The sequence below is a fragment of the Symphalangus syndactylus genome, chromosome 24 (assembly GCF_028878055.3).
Source record: "Symphalangus syndactylus isolate Jambi chromosome 24, NHGRI_mSymSyn1-v2.1_pri, whole genome shotgun sequence".
NCBI classification, from domain to species: Eukaryota; Metazoa; Chordata; class Mammalia; order Primates; family Hylobatidae; genus Symphalangus; species Symphalangus syndactylus.
Genome location: NC_072446.2, coordinates 34,959,196 through 34,981,611, shown reverse-complemented (window position 1 = coordinate 34,981,611; position 22,416 = coordinate 34,959,196). Strand labels below are relative to the sequence as shown.

At 47.5% G+C, this 22,416-nt stretch overlaps 1 protein-coding gene across 1 annotated transcript; it reads left to right on the top strand.

The window, feature by feature from the left end:
- Positions 1 to 376: 376 nt before the first annotated feature.
- On the top strand, positions 377 to 22,176 carry LOC129474868 (uncharacterized). The gene is made up of 4 exons (XM_055266715.2): positions 377 to 575; positions 1,168 to 1,239; positions 13,528 to 13,671; positions 21,035 to 22,176. The coding sequence occupies exons 1-4, from the start codon at positions 425 to 427 to the stop codon at positions 21,088 to 21,090; spliced, it is 423 nt and encodes a 140-aa protein (XP_055122690.1). The 5' UTR covers positions 377 to 424; the 3' UTR covers positions 21,091 to 22,176.
- The last annotated feature ends 240 nt before the right edge of the window (positions 22,177 to 22,416 follow it).

Sequence of the window (22,416 nt, the reverse complement as noted above, 5' to 3'; positions counted from 1 at the left end):
TTGCTTTTTTTTCAATGTGTGAACCACTTACCCATAGAAAATAAATCTATAAAAAGACCATCTGCAAAAAGCAAAGTGATTTCGCTTGTTTAACTTAGAAAAATACAAAATATTTTCTCTGTTAACAGGACTGGAGCTCAGGTGGGAGTTTGATAAAGGGATGGAGTCTGTTGCATGCTAGTAAACCACCTCTCCAAAGAATGCCAGGGTCTGTAGCATTTGCCAGTTTTCATGGTGTAAATACTTCCACCGCATTCGATTTCAAGTTGCCAGCAGTTTAACAATTGGTTCTCAAGGTTCCCGAAAATCTAACAATCGCCCTTTTATGACCTAGCAAAAGCTGGCTGGCTAGGCTTCTGCAATTGAACCTGGAAGAGTCAGAGGTGTTGTGGCTTTGAGGGCAATTGTTCAAGTGAGAAGAGGGATGTGCAGATCTCAAGATGACATAGGGATCCTGATGGGAATTTTTCCTGCTTCTGGAGGAGGGAAGCAGAGGGCTGTTTTTCCTCCTCTGGGCCAGGGATGCATGGAATGGCAGAGGTGGGGGCCCCCAGCTATGGAGACTGGGAGGGCAGGTGAGTGGTGGGACTGATTAGGAAGAACAGCAACTGTCTGTTCACCCAGCCCATCCTTCAGTGGAGGTGGACATTCACCTATTTCCTCACACTTTTTTTTTTTTTTTTGACAGAGTCTCGCTCTGTCTACCAGGCTGGGGTGCAGTGGTGTGATCATGACCCACTGCAACCTCCGCCTCCTGGGTTCCCACAATTCTCCTGCCTCAGCTTCCCGAGTAGCTGGGATTACAGGTGTGTGCCACTGCTCCTGGCTAATTTTTGTATTTCTTTAGTAGAGACGGGTTTCACTATGTTGGCCAGGCTGGTCTCGAATTCCTGACCTCAGATGATCTATGTGCCTTGGCCTCCCAAAGTGCTGGGATTACAGGCTTGAGCCATCACACCTGGCCCCCTCACGCAGTGATTCCATGAAAATTTATGCAGAGCAGAGATCATTATGCTCATTCTGCTGATAAGAAAATTAAGACCCAGACAGGAAAAGGTATTTGTTTCCAGTCACATAGTTGCCAGGAAATAAAATGATAGTAGCTCAAATAGATTGAGCATTTACTCTGAGCCAGATCTATGCTAAATAGCTTGACTTGTTGCTTAGGTTGGGGTCCCTGGAAGCAGATCTTGAGACAAAGTTTCCTGTGCAAGAGATTTATTACAAAGGTGTGCCCAGGTAAGGGGGAGAGGGGCTGCAGAACAGGGAAGGGGAGGAAGCCAGGTAAAGGTGTGAGTTCAGGCCATGCCCCAGCCTCAGCCTAATGGGGTGTGGGTCTGGAGCATCCCAGAATTTGTCCCAGCTGGAAGCAAAAGATCTGGGCTTTCATACTCCTCTGTTAGTAATTGGCTGGGGGCCGTTCTCGGGGCACATTGACTCCCAGACCCCCAGGTCAAGCCTCTGAATAAGGTTTTCTTTCTTTCTTTCTTTCTTTCTTTCTTTCTTTCTTTCTTTCTTTCTTTCTTTCTTTCTTTCTTTCTCCTTCTCTGTCTTTCTTTCTTCTCTCTCTCCTTCCTTCCTGTGTCTCTTTCTCTCTCTCTTTCTTTCTCTTTCTTTCTTTTTCTCTTTCTTTCTTTCTTTTCTTTCTTTCTCTCTTTTCTTTCTTTCTCTCTTTTCTTTCTTTCTCTCTCTCTTTCTTTCTTTTTTTTTTTGACACAGTTTCACTCTGTCACCCAGGTTGGAGTGCAGTGGTGCAATCTCAGCTCACTGCAACCTCTGTCTCCCAGGTTCAAGCAATTCTCCTGCCTCAGCCTCCCGAGTAGCTGGGATTACAGATGTGCGTCACCACACCCTGCTAATTTTTGTATTATTAATAGAGATGGGGTTTCACCATATTGGCCAGGCTGGTCTCGAACTCCTGACCTCAAGTGATCCACCCATCTCGGCCTCCCAAAGTGCTGAGATTACAGGCATGAGTTACCATGCCCGGCCTGAATAAGGATTTCTTATTAGCATCCAAACACATTGGAGCTGGGCATCAATAATTGTATTAACTCAATTATTCCTCCCAGCAATGCTAAGTGGTATTATTATCACCCCCATTTTGTAGATGGGGAAAATGAGGCACAGAGAGATGGAGCCACCTGCTCAGCATCACACAGCTAGCGATTGTCAGAGCTGGGTGGAGCCTGGGCCAAACTGAGGCCTGTTCCCATTGTTCTCTTCTCGGAGGAAGGGAAATTGGTGACTGGAGGAGCAAGAGAAGATGGCCAGAGGCAGGGGAAGCTCTCAGGACCAGGGACAGCAACTGTCGGAAGAAGGGGGAAAGAGAGGGGAGGCTTTAAGAGATCTGTTTGGGCTGGGTGCAGTGGCTCACGCCTGTGATCTCAGCATTTTGGGAGACTGAGTCAGGTGGATCACTTGAGGTCAGGAGTTCTAGACCAGCCTGGCTAACATGGCGAAACCCCGTCTCTACTAAAAACACAAAAATTAGCCGGGTGTGGTGGTAGGCACCTGTAATTACAGCTACTTGGGAGGCTGAGGCAGAAGTATCGCTTGAACCCAAGAGGCGGAGGTTGCAGTGAGCTCAGATCGCACCACTGCACTCCAGCCTGGGCGATAGAGTGAGACTCTGTCTCAAAAAAAGAGAGACCTGTTTGGACAGAGGAAGGTAAATGAGAGAGAGGAGTAGGGAGGTGGGGGTATGGAGAAGAGGCTCACACAGCGCTCTCTTCCTCTCCCCCAAACATCCTAGTCCAGCCCTCTGAGCCTTAGTCTTTTTCTCTGTAAAATGGGATGAATAGAGGTACCTGTTCCCTCATAGTGCTGTTGAGAGAATTAAATAAGAAAGTGCTTGTCAAGTGCATGTTCCGGGTGGCCCACTGTGAGGACTGACAGCCACAGCTGTTCCCTCTGCCTGGCCAAGAGGCACCAGCTGGGGTGCCAGATATGAGCTAAGTCTCTGGCCTGGGGGACGAGGGGCTGTTCTAGGGCTGAGTGTATGCTGGGGGAGAGGGCTGGGGTGAGCTGAGGTGGGGCAGTGGATTTGCTCCCAAGAGCCTGAGGGGAGCCATCAGTGTGCTTTCAGCTGGGAAAGTCATGACTGCAATGTGAGGTGTGTGCTGGGGCCAGAGGGGCAGCAGAGAAATGACAGGGTGGGGAGATGGTTGAGTTTGGGCGATGCTAACGTCCAGGCAGAGGAGGGTGGTGCGGCTGGGCTGGCACAGTGGCTGAACACATGGCTTGTGGGTGTGCAGCATAGTGTGTCCTGTGCATGGGCCTGCATGGGCAAGTGTGTGTGGTCTACCTGAGTGTGTGTCGTGTGTGTCTGTAGCGGCATCTGTGTGTCTGTGTAATGGTGCATGCATATCTGGGAGTGAAGTTGAGGGCGTGCATTGTACTAGTGTGCCTACCATACTTGAGCGTGTTGGCAAATGTGTGCGGGTGTGTGTCTGGCCCAAACCCGACAGGCTGGGGTGGCAGACGGGCTGAAGGCCTGGCAGTGGCCTGATGGGCAGCTATGGAACCCCTTCCACCCCTCTCTCACAGGAGCTGACTCCCAGACCAAGGAGGAGGGCTGCTGGCACTGAGTCCGTCCTGTATCTGGAAGGATTGCCGTGGCCCTGGCCGTGGGGGAGGGCTCTTAGGACCTGGGGCAGGCTGGAGGAGTCAGGACTGAGAAGGGAGTAGGGTGGGTGAAGGCTGGGTGCAGACCTAGGAGAGGGCCACCTCCCTGGACCTCTGTTTCTGTGTCTGTGAAGTGGGCCTCGAAGAGTGGCCCCAAAAGATAGAGCTGGGCAGATGCACCAGTGTCCACTGGCTCGAACCCTACCTTACACAGAGGCCCAAACTGGGCAATATCTTGATGAGTGTTGCCCAGCAAATCAGTGGCTACTTGGAGGGCAGACCCCAGCTTCCCGTGGCCATCTGAGTCAGGGCCCTGGCAGGGATTCTGGAACACCAGCACCGGGCCTCCCTTCTCCAGGCAGCACCCAGCACAATACTCCAGCCTGGGGGACAGGACTGATAGATGCTGTCCCCTCATGTTCTGGCAGATGCCCAGGCATGACTTCAAAGCTTGAAACAGCATGGGAATCCCACTATCAGAGCTCACAGCCTGTCCATTCTGCAGGATTTCAAGGCCAAGGAATAGCTTTTCTGCCTATCATTCCGCCATTAAGGAGTCAGTCATTTGGCTATGTAAATCTTTCAAATGTTTCTTTTTTAAAATGTAGGTAATTTCAGAAAGTATTTTACTTTCCACCTTGGTTGTCAATTAAGATTGGGACCAGGGAGTTGAGTTGGACTCTCTATGAGGCCAGGTTACTGGGGGAGAGGTTCTGAGGTCAAGCTAGGACCTTGTACTTGCAGTGATGAGCCCTGCTTTGAGAGAAGTGCCAGCCCCACCAGCCAATAAGATGGAAAGAGGGAGGAGGGTGGAGTATGTAAACTGAGGCACAAAAGCTGGGGCCAAAGCAAACATTTTGTAATTGTTATTATTATTATTATTTGAGATGAAGTTTTGCTCTTGTTGCCCAGGCTGGGTGCAGTGGCACAATCTTGGCTCGATGCAACCTCCCCCTCCCGGGTTCAAGTGATTCTCCTGCCTCAGCCTCCCAAAAAGCTGAGATTACAGGTGTCTGCCACCACACCAGGAAATTTTTTGTATTTTTAGCAGAGACGGGGCTCTGTCATGTTGACCAGGCTGGTCTTGAACTCCTGACCTCAGGTGATCCACCTGTCTTGGCCTCCCAAAGTGCTGGGATTACAGGCGTGAGCCACCACGCCTGGCTGCAAATACCTTATTAAAAGACACCTTAATTGAAGTTGAACACCCTAGTTAATAGCCAGCATCTTCATTAACAGTTAACACCCTGGTTAACTGCAAACACCCTACTTAACAAAAAGCTTACTTGTTGAACACTGTAGCATAGTTAACAGTGAACACTCTAGTTAACAGCAAACATTGTTCTTAACAGTTAACACCCTAGTAAACTGTGGACATGCTACTTAACAAACACTTTGGTTGACAGTGAACATGTTAGTCAACAGTGAACACATCCTAGTTAACAGCTAACACCTTCATTAACAGTTAGCACCCTACTTCACAACAAGCCCTTTAGTTGACAGCCGGTCTTTGGCAGAAAATTAGGATGAGGCACTCACTGAGGGTTTTGGGAGAGGGAGGAAGCTCAGCCTCTGGCTCTGTCCCGAGGCCTGGCCCACCAGCCCCACAGCGCTACCTCCATGCAGTAGTGCCCTCCGCCCGCAGCTTCCCCCTCCTGCCCCACACCCCTGCTGGCTGCAGCTGTACTCTGCTCAGGAACCCAGGCTTACAGAGGGAAGGAGGAAACCACAGCTGGGATGTGAAATCTCAGCCTGAGTGTCCTGTGCTTCCCTGGAGGGGAGCTCAAGTTCCTCTTTTGTGTCAGAGATGAAAGTCTGAGCTAGAGTAGGTGGGGAGCTTGGAGTGATTTGTGTGTCTCTCTTTCCTCTCACCCTCCCTTCCTCCTTGCTCTCGGTCTCACTGTTAGCCCCCAGCTGGCTGTGTCTGGCTCCCATTTCTCCTCTATCTCGCACTCCAGCTGACCATCTTGTTTCTGGATCTTTCTCTTTGCTCATCATCTTTCCTCAAACTCTCTCTCTCTCTCTCTCTTTCTTTTTTTTTCTTTTGAGACAGAGCCTCTTTCTGTCACCCAGACCAGAGTGCAGTGGCGCAATCTCAGATCACTGCAGCCTCTGCCTCCCGGGTTCAAGTGATTCTCATGCCTCAGCCTCCTGAGTAGCTGGGACCACAGGTGTGCACCACCACGCCCGGCTAATTTTTGTATTTTTAGTAGAGATGGGGTTTTGCCATGTTGGTCAGGCTGGTCTCAAACTCCTGGCCTCAGGTGATCCACCTGCCTAGGCCTCCCAGAGTGCTGGATGTGAGCCACTGCACTGGGTCCTCAAACTCTCTTCCTCTGACTTTGTCAGTTTCTTCTCCCTACTGTGGTCTTTCCCACTCTTTGTCTCTGCCTCTCCCTCCCTCCTTCTCTTATCGTCCTCCAGATCTCTGCCCAAGCACCACCTTTTCCAAGAATCCCTCCCTGACCCTCCAGGCCTGACTTATGTCCCTGTGTCCTCCTGGAAACCATGCTCCTTGCCTTCAGAGCCCCCACTTCTACTCGTAATGAGTAATTACAAACCAGGGTCTGTCTCCCCACCAGCATATGAGTTCCTTGTTTGCCTTGCTCACTGCTGTATCCTCAGTGCCTGGCATACAGTGAGTGCTTAATAGATGTTCCTGGTGTAATTGCCTTTCCCTCTGCCTCTTCTATTCTCTCTGCTTTGTCTTGGCTGCCCGGATGACCCCGCCAGAGGCTTCTCCACTTGTCTCTCATCCTGCTCTTCACTTACCCTGTCTCCACAGCTCTTGGTGGCCCAGGGTGGGCCTTGGCCTTCAGCCTGCTGCCCCAGGACCCTCACTGCTTCCATAGTGGGAACCAGTGCCTGTCTGAGCCCCATCCTGACCCTGCTGGGAGGTACTTGTTATAACTGATTAGAGAAATGAATGATACAAAGAGAAAGGGATTTGCCATTCCGATCCCAGCCATCTCTGCTTGACATACCTTGTGACCCTGCACAAGTCACCTCATCTTTTGAGTTTCTCTTTCTCCATCTGTGAAATTGACTGGAGATCAGCAAAGACATTCCATGGGAACCTGCTTTGTAACCCATGAAGTGCCTTGTTGGTACCTGTGACTACCAGATGTTAGTACAACGTTTTCCTTCCCTCTCTGGGCACTGAGGTGCAAGAAACTCAATTTGCAGTCCCCAGGAGCCCAGGCTGGGGGGCTTGGGGTGCTGGGGCTCTTCAATGAGGGAAACTAGGAGAAGGACAAAGTTGATGTCTCAAACCAAATTCATTAATGTGTGCATCATTGAGCAGGGGTCCTCAACCTCCAGGCCACACAGCAGGAGGTGAGCAGGGGACAAGCAAGCAAAGCTTCATCTGTATTTACAGCTGCTCCCTATCGCTCACATTACTGCCTGAGCTCCACCTCTTGTCAGATCAGCGGTGGCATTAGATTCTCACAGGAGGGCGAACACTATTGTGAACTGCGCATGCGAGGGATCTAGGCTGTGTGCTCCTTAAGAGAATCTAATGCCTGATGATCTGTCACTGTCTCCCATCACCCCTGGATGGGACCATCTAGCTGTAAATACAGATGAAGCTTTTGCTTGCTAGTTGTAGGAAAACAAGCTCAGGGCTCTTACTGATTCTACATTATGGTGAGTTGTATAATTATTTCCTTCTGTATTACAATATGATAAAAATAAAGTGCATGATAAATGTAATGTGCTTGAATCATCCGGGAATCATCCTGAAACCATCCTTCCCCCAACCCCACACCAGTCCTTGGAAAAATTATCTTCCATGAAAGCTGTCCCTTGTGCCACAAAGATTGGGGACCACTGTTACTGAGCACCTATTATGTGCCAGGCACTGTTTAGGGCTCTAGGGCTATATCAGCAAACAAATTAGAACTCTGCTCCTAGTTCCTAATGCAGTCATTCCACCATCCATGACTTCAACAGATACGCATTGAGCACCTACTGTGTGCTGGGCACAGTGGAGGCCTTGGAATGGAGAAGTGAATGAGACCTGCCCTCACAAGTGCATATTCAGTGCTCCATCTCTGTTCAGTGCTTAGTGCCTTTCCATGCTCCAATATTTTACCTTCGGCCTGCCCAACTAAAGTGACGAGAGCAATTGCAGATTAGGTGACTCGCTGAAGGTCATGCGTGCTGGAAATTGGAAGAGCTGAATCAAAACTCCGATCTGTTTGGTCTAGGGCCCTAATTCTTTGGGTACCTTGGGTTGTACCTATCCTCTGTTTACAAGTCTGTCTCTCTCTTTTTTTTTTTTTTTTTTTTTGTGAGATGGAGTCTCGCTCTGTCGCCTAGGCTGGAGTGTAGTGGCACCATCTCGGCTCACTGCAACTTCTGCCTTCCAGGTTCAAGCAATTCTCCTGCCTCAGCCTCCCAAGTAGCTGAGATGTCAGGCATGTGCCACCACGCCTGACTAAGTTTTGTATTTTTAGTGGAGATGGGGTTTCACCATGTTGGCCAGGCTGGTCTCAAACTCCTGACCTCAGGTGATCCATCTGGCTTGGCCTCCCAAAGTGCTGGGATTACAGGCATGAGCCATCGCGCCTGGCCCCAAGTCTCATTTTCCCTGTCTGTACCCTGAGTGACCTTGGAAACCATCCAGCAATGTGAATCAGTGAGAGGAGTGCTGGGGTCTGCGAAGCCGGGGAAGGGGCACCCAGACTAACATCCCTTCTCCACTAGCGGCCAGGCCAGCTCAGCCTCTGTGCAACTTTCCCTGCTTCTGAGTCTGGAGGTAGTTCTTATTATTGGCTCCAAATGACTTTTGCATCCATCTATTTGCTGCATTTTGATTTTGCATTCAATTTCCGGTCCATTCATGGTGTCTGCGCTACCTAGGGGATGCGAAATTGAGGCAGCCAGGAGTGCAGTTTGGACATGCCTGACAGCCACTGCTCCTTGGAGGGAGGAACGCTTGACCGACTCCACAGTGGAAGGGCTGATGAGCAGGAGGCTGCCCCGCCACTGCCCCCTACTCCAGCCGGAATCTGCCAGATGGGCTTCCCACCCCGAAGCTGGCTTCTCCACTCCCCCGGATCCAACACACGTATCTCAGCTGGTGAGATAGCCACTGGGAACCCAGCCAGTCCCTGGGGCCTGTAGGCAGGGCAGGCACTGGATTTCCCAAAGGATTTGAAATCCTGCAGGGCTGTGCGGGAGCATTTGGGCAGGGAGAGCAAGATTTGAGTCCCAACTTGGTCCTGCCAACCTCTCTTCTTCACTCACCTTTAGTGGTGTTTTTTTTGTTTCATTTTGATTTGAGATGGAGTCTCACTCTGTCGCCCAGGCTGGAGTGCAGTGGCGTGATCTCGGCTCACTACAACCTCCGCCTTCTGGGTTCAAGTGATTCTCCTGCCTCAGCCTCCCGAGTAGCTGGGACTACAGGCATGCGCCACCATATCCGGCTAATTTTTGTATTTTTAGTAGAGACAGGGTTTGGCCATGTTGGCCAGGCTGGTCTCGAACTCCTGACTTCAGGTGATCCACACACCTTGGCCTCCCAAAGTGCTGGGATTACAGGTGTGAGCCACTGAGCCCAACCTAGTGGGGTCTTTCTAATAGACAATTTGACCTGGCCACTCTCCTGCTCAAGCCCCTTCCATTGGTCCCCACTCCCCTCAAGCTTGGGTACAAATTTCTGGCCTTCCAAGCCCTATCCACACGAGCCCCCTCTCTCAGTTCTTCCTAAGCTCCAGCATCTCCCAGTGGCTCCTATTTCCCCATGTTCACACCTTGGCAGAGGCTATTCCCTTTGCCCAAACCATTTGCTATATTGTCCTTTAGGCAAACTCCTAGACACTCTCCGCAAATTGTGAGGATACCAGCTAGCCCTCTGCAACAGGTATTACACTTTGCACTTTATATGCCTTATTCACTTGGCACTCACAGCCCCTCTAGGAGAAATTCCTATTTGCAGATCTCCTGAAGTCAGCAGAGGCTCAGAGAAGTCAAGCAACTTGCCCTGGGTCACACAGTAGGATGGCAATGCAGGCAGTGCAACTCCAGAGTCCATGCTTCTAACCTCAGAGCCTCAGAACCAGCTCAGAGCCCACCTCCTCAGAGCGCTCCCAGCCACACAGATGCCAACCTCCTCCATTGCACCTCACTCCTGTTCTCAGCAGAGAGACCTCCCTCCTCATCTGGGGCTCCCATGGACCCAGGACGTTTTTGATGATTACATTTCCACACTGCCTTTATTCCCTCATGTCTGGCTGTGTCATGAGATGCTGAGGCTGGTCCAAGACTGGCTGTGGGTTCCCAGTGGCCAGCATGCGGCTCGGCAAAAAGGATAAATGTAACTAAGATTGGTCTCATCGGGAGCCCCGCAGAGATGACAGAAGGAGCAAACGAAGTAAGAGATGTAAACAGGCTGGGTGCAGGGGCTCATGCCTATAATCCCATCACTTTGGAAGGTTGAAGTGGGAGGATCACTGAGCCCAGGAGACCAGCTTGGGCAACATAGTGAGACCCATTCCCTCTACAAAATATAAAAACTTAACCGGGTGTGGTGGCATGTTCCCATAGTCCCAGCTACTTGGGAGGCTGAGGTGGGAGGATCGCTTGAGCCCAGGAGGTCGAGCCTGCAGTGAGCTGAGATCGCGCCACTGCACTCAGCCTGGGCGAGACCCTGTCTCAAACAAACAACAAACGAAAAACCAAGCTGTAAACAGACCTTGTGTGGCTTTTGGGTTCAGGAGGTGGGGAGGTGTTATTACATGCAGAGGTGACGGGCTGCACAGCAGTGATCCGCAGTGTCTACACCATCTTCCCTCCACAAAGTCAAGATGGGGCATGATCTCCTAAAGGGTCTCTGAAAGCACACCAACATTAGCCGGTTCAGTATCACTCCATTTCTCCCCGCCCCCCAATCCCCAGCCTTGGGGAGATTGGGGGAGAAGGAGGGTGCTTCTGGGGAGGAGGGGTCTCTGATGGAAGTCATATATCACAGTGGCAGCTGAGGCAGAGAGATGGGAGCGATTTTTTCTTTATGGTTTGCAGACAAATGTGGTGGACAGAAAATGGATGGCAGCCTTTGGCAGCGAGAGACCTGGGTCCTAGGGAGCAGCCATGCCTGCCCGGGCAGTGGGGATCACAGGCAACCACTCCCCGCGGACCCCCGGCTCCCACCTGAATCTATTGTCTTGGGCAGAGGCAAGGGGGCAGCCCAGACGTGGGGAAGAGGAATTGAGGGGGCGTGGGAGGAGGGTATGTGTGAGGTGGCCTGGGTCTGTGCTGACTGTGCGACCAGGGCAAAGTCAGGCCCTCTGTGGGCCTCTGTTTCCCCTCTGGTACAGTGAGTTGTCAAGGCCAGCAGAATCTTGGGGAGGGATGTAGGTGGGCTTTTTCCCGGATCTCTTATCTTTAGCTGTCTCTTAGGGCCTGGGAGAGTCAGGAAAGTGGACGTAACTCTGGCAGAAGTCTCAGGAGCCCCAAAGCTACACATTTCCTGCTTCCAAATTATCCTTGAACCTAAAGGTTTGGGGAGCTTAGAATCTTAGAACCTGGAAAGCTTGTTTTCCTAGAAACCCAGATTCCTCAGCTCTGAATGCATTCAGTGTAACTTTCCACCCACACCCCAGGTGTGCAAGAAATGTAGCTTCCTTTGTTTTTAAATAACGCATCGAACTTGCATTTCAAGCTCCGTTCTGCCAGGATGGAAGAAACCCAGGCAGACCGGGCTTCCCTCTTTCATGGGGCTGGATGATACTGGGGGACTGCCACAGGTCATGGGAGAGGAGAGGTGACTCCTCAGTTGTCTGCCCATCAAGACATGCTGCCCCTTCTGACCCTCAGTGGCTGGTCACCATGGCGTGCCACTGTCCACAAGGCCGCTCTGGTCCTTTGAGTCTCTGTGATGCTCCCACACCATGCTGGGCACAGGGGCCTCTGCCAGGCCATATCAGAACTGTGGATCCAGACTGGGGCTCAGCCTGGAGTGGGGCACAGGCCACCATTGCTCTCAAGTCCTCTAGATGTGGCTGTGGTTTCTGACATCACCCTCAGGCCTGGAGATGGGGTAGGACTCCTTTCTCCAAGGCCTGCAGGTTCAAGGGCTCTGGGTTTCCCTTCGACTCCTCTCCTGAAACCCAGCTGAGGGGACTGCATTGAGGATCTTAGGGGTGACTGGGAGCTGGGTCACATCTGTTAGAGAAAAAAATTATTCCCACCTGGTCAACATGGCAAAACCCTGTCTGTACTAAAAATTAGCTGGGCGTGGTGGCACATGCCTGTAATCCCAGCTACTTGGGAGGCTGAGGCTGGAGAATCACTTGAACCTGGGAGGCAGAGGTTGCAGTGAGCCGAGATTGTGTCACTGCATTGCAGCCTGGAAGACAGAGCTATCTAAAAAAACAACAAGCAAACAAAAAGACAAAACAAAACAACAAGAAAAACAGAAACATTTATTCAACGACACTGGTTGAAGAGTGGTAAGGTAGACTTTTTATTCAGGACCATGGCAATAGGGGCCATTGCAATGGGATTTTGTGGTGGGGGAGAGAGAACAGGCTCAACTCCGAATACAGCATGTGCAAGTGGGAGTTTATGGCTAAGGAGCAGTGCAGGGGTCCGAGGATGGAAAATGACTGAGAGGAAGCATCAGGGGTGAGGGAGAACCTGACTTAACTGATCTAACAGGATTCTTGCTGAAGACAGGCCAGGGGGATCAGGCATAATCTGGGGCGTGGTGGAGGGTGAACAGCCTGAATAGATATGGAGGATGATCAGATATTGAGGATGGGCGGTTCTTGCTAAACTGACTTAGGGTTTTTTTTTTTTGACATGGAGTCTCACTCTGTCGCCCAGGCTGGAGTGCAGTGGCGCGATCTCAGCTCACTGCAAGCTCCACCTCCTGGGTGCACGACATTCTCCTGCCTCAGCCTCTTCAGTAGCTGGGACTATAGGCACCCGCCACCACGCCTGGCTAATTTTTTGTGTTTTTAGTAGAGACGGGGTTTCACCATGTTAGCCAGGATGGTCTCAATCTCCTGACCTCGTGATCCGCCTGCCTTGGCCTCCCAAAGTGCTGGGATTACAGGCGTGAGCCACCGCGCCCAGCCGTAGGGTTCTTGCTAAAACTGGATTTTGTAAGAAAGTATGCAGATGGGCTTAGCAGAGTTTCGGGAGCCTGACTAAAGTTTGGTCAAGTGAAGAATCTCTGTTACTCTCTAGAGTTACTCTCAAAAAAATAAAAATAAAAATAAATAAAAATAAACATGATGGATAGAGAGGCTACACACCCTGTTCCCTGAGAGCATTTGCTTTTTTTTTTGAGATTGAGTCTTGCTCTGTCACCCAGGCTGGAGTGCAGTGGTGCAATCTTGGCTCACCGCAACCTCTGCCTCCTGGGTTCAAGCAATTCTCCCATCTCAGCCTCTTGAATAGCTGGGATTACAGGTGCGTGCCACCACATCTGGCTAATTTTTTTTTTTTTGTATTTTTAGTAGAGATGGAGTTTCACCATGTTGACCAGGCTGGTCTTGAACTCCTGACCTCAAGTGATCTGCCTGCCTTGGCCTCCCAAAGTGCTGAGATTACAGGCGTGAGCCACTACTCCTGGCCAAGCATTTTCTTTTCAGGGGTTGGGAGGAGAAAGAGAAAGGAATTGGGTTGGTGAGTGGTATATACAGGGGTATTCAACTGTATCTGTAACATTTTATTTATATATTTATATATTTTTATTAGTTATTATAAATTATATATAAATATACATATACATGTGTTTCTGTATGTAAGTTGTTTATAAGTTTTTAAAAGAGAAGCATGGCCTCCATATCCTTCTGAAGGTGACTTCTCTCTCTTCCTATTGCATTGCTACGATTCACATTTGTTGTTGCTTGTGGCTGTTGTTCATTCATTTTGACTGCTGGATAGCATTCCATTGTGGGAGGATATCGGAGGATGCAAGTCCCCAAGACCTCCCCGACACTGCTGGTGGCGTGCAAACTGATGCCACTACATTGGAAAACAATTTGGCAGTATCTCATGGAGGTGAATATTCAGCAATTCCACTCCCAGGTAAATACCCAAGAGAAACTCTTGCACACACACAGCAGCAGACACGACAAGAATACTTATAACAGTTCTGTCCACAATAACAAAAACCTGGAAACAACCCAAATGCTCATCAACCCGAGAAGGAATGAATATGCTTGTTTGCTGACAAAATACATTTTAAAAAATAAATAAAAAGTAAGAACCGAAGCAAGTCAGGCATAATTCTAATATAAGTTAAAACTGGATCGTGGGCACATCGATCTTTATTAATTTATTCTTTGAATGTCTGAGGTAATTCATAACAAAAAGAAATTGTGTCTTGAAAAATCCTGAATTGTAGCATCTTGGACTTAGAAGGTCTGTAATCTTTGGTGTCAGAAGGGGTTAGGGATGAGCTAGTCATGTCTGTGACATCCGGGAGCTTACCCAGCGAGCTTCCAGCCTTTGCCTGTGTACTCTCTGCAGTGGAGTGACCCAGAGTGCATGATAAGATTAACTCCAGGGGTGGGATAGGTCAAGATACAAACATTACTCTCATCTGCAGATATTGTTCATAAGGACAGGAAGTGACCTAGAATGACACAGAAAGGGCTGATAAAAAATCAGGGTGACCAAGGATGACACCCCCCTGCCAACTCCACAAGGGGCTGACAAAGCTGTGCCCTATCCTAGAGATAGGCTTCTGGAAGGACCAAGATGGGTCAGCATAGCTGGAAAAGGGTGTCCCAGAGCAGAATGTGGTCCATGGGTCTGCCCGATAGAGGGAAGCTGGTGGGCCCAGGGCATCAGGCCAGAAAACTGCATCTTCCTCATTCCCTCCCCTCCAGAATCTTGTCCTATTCACCAAGTCCCCTTATGTTTTATAATTCAGTCCCCCAGCCCTTCTGGGACATCTGTACTGCATTTCTCTTTAACTTGAACAGCACGCTGCCGGATGCATGCATGCCTGAACACACGGACTCTGTATCTACATATGGACATGCCTAGACCTGTATGCACATGGGGTCCTGAGGAGTTAGTAGCTGTGGACATGCGTGTAGCTCCCTCTGGACCAAGTCCATGCCACACCTTCACTGCTGCCAGATGACTCCCCAGCCTCTTCTTGGCTTCTCTGCCTTCCATCTCATCCTCTCCAAGCTCCGCATTGCAACCAGGGGTTGGGGAGACTCCTGAAACCCAGAGCTGACCCTGCCACTCCACAGCATGGATGAATGAATGTGTGTTACAGGCACATTTCTATGCTTATGCATGTGGGCTCCTGGATCCTGTGTGTGCACAGGGAGATGTGTATGTAACCTGTTTCATTTTTATATTTATTTTATTTTTTGATTTGGTAATACCTGGACACCATAAAAGCTTCACACAATTTAAAAAGATACATAAGTAAAGTCCATGTCCCAGTGGCTTTTTGAATGGTGGAGGAAGGACTTCCAAAAATCTGCTCCTTCGTAAAAGCAGTGAAAATACTGGAGAAACTCTCCAATATACCCTTTTAAAATGCTGGAAATTAAAAGCTTACAATAATCTGAGGAGTGTTGATTTTAAAATAGCTGAATCTTGGTAAGACCGTGAGCTTTATGATGTTTTGTTTTTGTTTTTCTAAGACCGAGTGTTGCTCTGTCACCCAGGCTAGAGTGCAGTGGCATGATCACGGCACGACAACCATAACCTCTTGGGCTCAAGCAATCCTCCCACCTCCCAGTCTCCTGAGTAGCTGGCACCACAGGCATCCACCTCCATGATGTTTTAACCTGCCTTAATCCCATTTCTCTCTCCCTATCTCTGTGATGTTTTTGAAAATGGTGGTATTTGGTTTTCTACCTGTTTCTTTGGATATAGCTTCTAAAACATTTGGAATCTCCAGAGTAATTAGTGTCTTTTGTGTGCTAATGACATGACTGATGGCACGAGGTAGGAGGGGGGCCCTAGACAGCTTCAGGATGGGATCTGGTCACTGGACCAGTCTGAGAAACAGAAGTGAACTCTAGAGCCTCAGAGACCTGTAGGATACCATCAAGTGTACCAACATGTGCAAAATGGGAGTCTCAGAAAGACGGGAGAGAGAGATGAGGAAGAAAGAATATTTGAAGAAATAATGACCAAAACCTCCAGAAATTTAGTCAAAAAACATTAATCTGCACATCCAAGAAGTGCAACAAACTCCAAGAAGGATAAACTTAAAGGGGTCTGTATCTAGGCACTTCATTGTCAAACTGTTGAAAGCCCAAAGCAGAGAGAATCTTGAAAGTCTCAAGATAAAAGTGATTCACCAGGTGCAAGCAGTGCTCAATAAGATTAACAGTTGACTTTATATGAGAAACCATGAAGACCAGAAAGCAGTAGTATGAATATTTGAAGTGCTGAAAGAAAGACTACTAACTAAGAATTCTTTATCCAGCAAATTATTCTTCAAAAGGGGGAATTAAGACATTCCTAGATTTAAAATATTGGGGAATCTATTACTAGAAGATTTGCCTTACAAGAAATACTAAAGAGAGTCCTTTAGGTTGAAATGAAAGAACAGTAACCAGAATCTGCATGAAGAAACAAAGGTTATAGAAGTAAAGTATAGAAATAAGGAGGGCTGGGCGCGGTGGCTCACACTTGTAATCCCAGCACTTTGGGAGGCCGAGGCGGGCGGATCACGAGGTCAGGAGATCGAGACCATGGTGAAACCCCATCTCTACTAAAAATACAAAAAAAAAATTAGCCGGGCATGGTGGCGGGCGCCTGTAGTCCCAGCTACTCGGAGAGGCTGAGGCAGGAGAATGGCGTGAACCCGGGAGGCGGAGCTTGCAGTGAGCCGAGATTGCGCCACTGCACTCCAGCCTGGGCGACAGAGTGAGACTCCGTCTCAAAAAAAAAGAAATAAGGAGGAACGATAACTACATAGGTAGATATATGGCTACATAAATGTAATTTTGTTTATAACTTTTTTCTTCAATCTTATTTAAAAGATAACTGCACAAAGCAATAATTATAAAGCTATGTTGATGGGCTTATAATGTAATGTATAGAGGTGTAATTTGTATGACAACAATAGTATAAAAGAGGAGGGAGGAAATGAAAGTATATTGGAGCAATGTTTTAGTATACTATGGAAATTATATTGGTATTGAACCAAATTAGATTATTTTAAGTTAATATATTGATTGTAATCTCCAGGGAAGCCGCTAAGAAAATAACTCAAAAAATAAAAGAAACAAAACAAGATAATAAAAATGGTATACTAGTAGCCAGGCATGGTGGCTCACACCTGTAATCCCAGTACTCTGGGAGGCTGAGGTGGGTGGATCACTTGAGGTCAGGCATTCAAGACCAGCCTGGCCAACATGGTGCAACCCCGTCTCTAGTAAAAATACAAAAATTAGCCAGACATGGTGGTGGGCACCTGTAATCCCAGCTACTCAGGAGGCTGAGGCATGAGAATCACTTGAACCCGGGAGGTGGAGGTTGCAGTGAGCCAAGATCGTGCCATTGCTACTCCAGCCTGGGCAACAGCCCGAGATTCTGTCTCAAAAAAAAAAAAAAAAAAAAAAAAAAAAAAAAAAAAAAAAAAGGTATACTAGAAATTATCTGTTTAACACTAAAGAAGGTAGTATTGGAGGAATAGAGGAACAAAAAGACGTAAGACATACACATGGCAAAGTAAAATGGCAGACATGAATTCTACCTTATCAGGTAAGAAAAAGAGGAAAAATACGTAACATGAAAACCATAACCAAAAGAGTTCTGGAGAGGCTATACTAACATTAGACACAATAGTCTTTCAGATAAAGATTAATACTAGAGACAAAAAAGGACGTTTCATAATGATAAAATGGTCAATCCATCAGGTATACATAACAGCTATAAACACATATGCATCTAACCATAAAGCTCCAAAATATATGAAGCAAAAACTGACAGAATTGAAGGCAGAAATAGACAATTCAACAATAATAGATGGAAACTTTAATATTCTACTTTTAAAAATGAATACAATACCTATGCAGAAGATCAACAAGGAAATGAAAGACCTGAACAATATTAAAAACTAACTTGACCTAACAGACATCTATGGAATATTCCCCTCAACAACAGCGTTTTTCTCAAGTACACACAGATCATTCTCTAAAATAGATAATATGTTAGGTCACAGAACTAGTCTCATACGTTCAAAAGGATTTAAATCATACAAAATATGTTTTCTGACCACATAAAATGAAATTAATTATAAAAACATAATGAAAGAACTTTGGGAAAGCAGTTTTCAAAAAATGTGGAAATAGAAACAGCACACTACTAACTAGCCAATTAGTCAAAAAAGAAAAACAAGGAAAGCTAGAAAATACTTTGAGATGAATGAAAATGAAAACACAACATACCACAACTTATGGGATGTTGCTTAGGCAGTGTGCTTAGAAGAAAGTTTACAGCTACAACCACCTATATTAAAATAAAGAAAGATCTCGAATCAGTCACCTAAACTTCCTCCATAAAGAAATTAGAGCAAACTAAATTCAGGCAAACTAAATCCACAGTAAGCAGAGACAATTACATAATAAAAATTAAAGAGGAAATAAATGAATGTACCACTTTATACCTAGTAGGATGGGTATAATAATGAAAAAAGGACAATAACAGGTGTTACCTGGCAAGGATTTGGAGAAATTGAAACCCTCATACACTACCGATGGGAATATAAAATGGAAACTTTTTGTTAGTTTCTCAAAAAGTTGGACATAGAGTTACTATAGGACCCAGCAATTTTACTCTTAGGTATACAACCAAGTCAAATGAACCTATTTTCACACAAAAACTTACTAATGTATGTTTATAGCAACATTATTTATAATAGCCAAAAGGTGTAAGCAACCCAAATATCCATTAGCTGATGAATGTGTAAACAAAATGTGGTATATCCATACAACAGGGTATTATTAAGCCATGAAAAGAAAGGTGCTGCAACATTGATGACCCTTGAAAACATTATGCTAAGTGAAAGAAGACACAAAAGGCCACACATTGTATTATTCCACTTATATGAGAGATCTAAAATAAGGAACTCCATGGAGACAGGAGGTAGATTGGTGGTTGCCTAGGGCTGGGAGCAGGGAGAAATGAGGTCTGACTGCTAATGGGTATGGGGTTTCTTTTTGAGGTGATGGAAATATTCTGGAATTAAATAGTCATTGTACAACTTTGTGAATATACTAAAGACACTGAATGCGCACTTTAAAAGAATAAATTTTATGGCATATGAATTATATCTCAATAAAACTGTCATAAAAGTCAATGTTCTGCCATGCCATTTTCTTAGTTTCTTGTGTATCTTTCCAGAGATACTCTAGGCACATGGCAGCATATATATGTATATAATAAATATTTCTGGTTTTTTTGTTTGTTTTTGTTTTGTTGAGATGGAGTCTCGCTCTCTCGCCCAGGCTGGAGTGCAGTGGTGCAATCTCAGCTCACTGCAATCTCTTCTTCCTGGGTTCAAGTGATTCTCCCACCTCAGCCTCCAGAGTAGCTGGGATTACAGGCATGTGCCACAACACCCAGCTAATTTTGTATTTTTAGTAGAGATGGGGTTTCGCCATGTTGGCCAGGCTGGTCTCGAACTCTTGACCTTAAGTAGTCTGCCCGCCTTGGCCTCCCAAAGTGCTGGGATTACAGACGTGAGCCACTGCGCCCAGCCTATAATAAATATTTCACTAAGTCTGAGATTCTATTAATGAAAACAGTATTTTATGTACTAAAAAGGAAGAAAAAATTAATTTTAATTGTAAGGCATATCTCAATTTCAGGTATGTTAACATGTTTAACATGTGGCTCTTGGAATCAATGCAAACATTGATCACATGTTTTGGAGAGCTCATGTATCAGGATATATCCTGGATGTGGTGGATACTTTCAGTGAACCTCTTAGGTCTGAAAGACACAGTAATGGTTTTCTGTGTCTTTATCTAAGGGTGCTTCCTGCGTGCGCTTAGCCCAGAAATGCAGAATTAGTGCCCAGAAGCAACCCTCAGCCAACAAGGAACAGGAGATGTAGAGAAAGCCAGGCGTGGTGGCTCACGCCTGTAATCCCAGCACTTTGGGGAGCCGAGGCGGGCAGATCACTTGAGGTCAGGAGTTTGAGACCAGCCTGGCCAACATGGCGAAACCGTGTCTCTGCTAAATATATACAAAAAAAAAAGAAAGAAAAGAAAAGAAAAAAAAATTAGCTGAGTGTGGTGGCATATGCCTGTAATCCCAGCTACTTGGAAAGCTGAGGCAGGAGAATCGCTTGAACCCGGGAGGTAGAAGTTGCAGTGAGCCAAGATCTTGACACTGCACTCTGGCCTGGGCGACAGAGCAAGACACCATCTCAAAACAACAACAACAACAACAACAACAAGAAACCAACCAGGAATTTTAGAGAAGCACCAACAACTTCCTTGCCCTTCAGAGACAATTCTGAAGTGCGTCTCACATGGTCTTTCAGAGGATGTCTAGCAGGACGGAGCCCCAGAGACCCCAGGTGGTAACTCACTCAGAATACACATTTGTCCTCCTGTCATCCTTGCTGAGATTCCTGGGATCCCACATAAACTATTTGCACCCAAATCCCAGTCTTAGACTTTTCCTTTGAGAGAACCCACATTTAAACACTGTGTGTATGGCTGTGAATGGGGTGCGCACATCTGTGTTCATGAGTATATGGGAATCAAAGTATGAATACATGGGCACACCCATGTCTATGTGTGTCTATGGAAGTATTTGTGTTTGGAAACTGGCATGAGTGTGTATGTACACGTGTGTATGTTTGTGCATAAATTTTTTTTTTTTTGAGACAGGGTCTTGCTCTGTCACCCAGGCTGGAGTGCCATGGTATGAATATGGCTCACTGCAGGCTCAAACTCCCAGGCTCAAATGATCCTCCTGCCTCAGCCTCCTGAGCAGGTGGGAATACAGGTGCCTGTCACCCCATCCAGCTAAATATTTTTGATTTTTTTGTAGAGATGGGGTTTCACCATATTGCCCGGGCTGGTCTAGAACTTCTGGGCCCGAGTGATCCTCCTGCCTTAGCCTCTCAAAGTGCTGGGATTACAGGTGTGTGCCACCACACCCAGCCTTTGTGCGTGCTTATACTCCAGTGCAGATGCATCTATGGAATGCTCGTGTGTGACAGTGTCCATGCACATGTATATATTTGTCATATTGCACATCAATGGGCTCTGAGACCTGTTTAAGGGCGTGTTTGTGTGCCTGCATGAGCCAGAAAGGTCAAGGGAGCCTGAGAAAGACCCTCAGAGGATCTCTGGTGCTTAGGAGCCTCTTGTTGGGTGGTGTCGCTGGGGAGACGGGTGGGGAATGCATTATAACAGTGGCCTGCTGCATGCCCTCTTTTTCTCTGCAGATGCCTGTCTGGAGACAACCTCATCAAGTCTGGTCTCAGATGTGTGTTCTCTCTGATGGGAGACAGCTGGAGCGGCTGTCAGGCCTCCCTGGCAATAGCGGTGCCTGTGGCGGCACCTGTCAGCAGCACCTTAACGCTGTCCCAGTGATGGCTGCTGCGAGTGGGAAGGTGACAGGAGGCAGTAGTTCTTGGGGTTTGGGAGGCTCTTTGCTGCACTGCTCCTTGACCCCTCTACATGGAAGGGTGAGCCCCAGTTCCTGTACATCTTCTGGAATTGCAGACCTCCTCCCCACATCACCTCTAGTGGATTTCCTCGCTGGTCTTGACTCTGGCTGATGCCATCCACACGCCTCCACTCCAGCTGTTTTCCTAAGACAGGGTGTGATGCCATGCCTCCCTGTGTTTCCTGGTCCCTCTGCCTCAAAGACTTTGGTTTCCCACCTCTGTCTGGTGAATTTCCCCTTTCCAAGGCCAGCTTCCAATTCCCTTTTTCAGACATCCTGTCATGCTGTGCCCAGGCAGAGCCTTCCTCCCCAAACCCACACAGCCCTTTGCACATGTCTCTTCCATTACACATATTGGTTGCCAGGAAGGAGAAGTCAGGTGAATGCCTGCCTCTGGCTCCCAATCACAATGTTTGAGTCTCAAGGAGGGCGACCAGGTGGAGTTAGGTGACCTCACCCCAAGAGTACAAGGGTCACAGTTGGGCAGGGTAAGTTCTGGATCCCAGGAAGATAATTCTGTTGTTCTTAAAATAAGACCCCAGCTGGTGATGAGGAGAGAGACCTGGAGGACACAGAGAAGGGCCCAGAACCCTCCTTCATTCCAAGAGGAGAGGCTGCTGACCACAGTGCAGAGGGCCAAGGTTCTAGGAAAGGGGCACAGAGGTCAGGACCGGACTGCAGTCCAGCAAGAACCGGAGCTCAAGCTTCAGCCTTCTGATTGAGCTCACCAGTCTCGAAGGAGACTGGAGCTCCCTGGACCTAGGTTCAAATCCCCACTCCTCCACTTATTTGCTGTGTGACCTTGGGCAAGTCACTTCACCTATCTGAGCCTTGGTTGCCATCAGTGCAACATGAGGTAACAGTGCTCAATTTATGGAGATAATGTTGGGGAGGGCCTAGCCCAGATATGGGCACACATACAATCTTTACTACCAGCCATATGAGGTAGACAATATTATCATCTCCATCTTGCAGATGAGGAAACAGGCTCAAAGCAGTTGAGCATTTTGTACAAGGTTAAACAACTGGCAGTGGGATCTGACTCTAGGCGCTCCAATTCCCAAGCCCATGTTATTTCTGATACTGTAGGTGTGTTCTGGAAACAGAAAGGAACTGTCCAGTGTGGCTAAAAGTTAGGGTCCTTGCAGAGAACAAAGT

What these genes read in the sequence shown, in the direction of transcription:
- LOC129474868 (XM_055266715.2), top strand. Translation starts at nt 425, where the DNA reads ATGTGCAGATCTCAAGATGACATAGGGATCCTGATGGGAATTTTTCCT. An exon ending in TATTACAAAGGTGTGCCCAG is followed by an intron (nt 1,240 to 13,527) that starts GTAAGGGGGAGA and finishes ACTGCTGGATAG; the next exon opens with CATTCCATTGTGGGAGGATA. An exon ending in TTCAGCAATTCCACTCCCAG is followed by an intron (nt 13,672 to 21,034) that starts GTAAATACCCAA and finishes TTTTCTCTGCAG; the next exon opens with ATGCCTGTCTGGAGACAACC.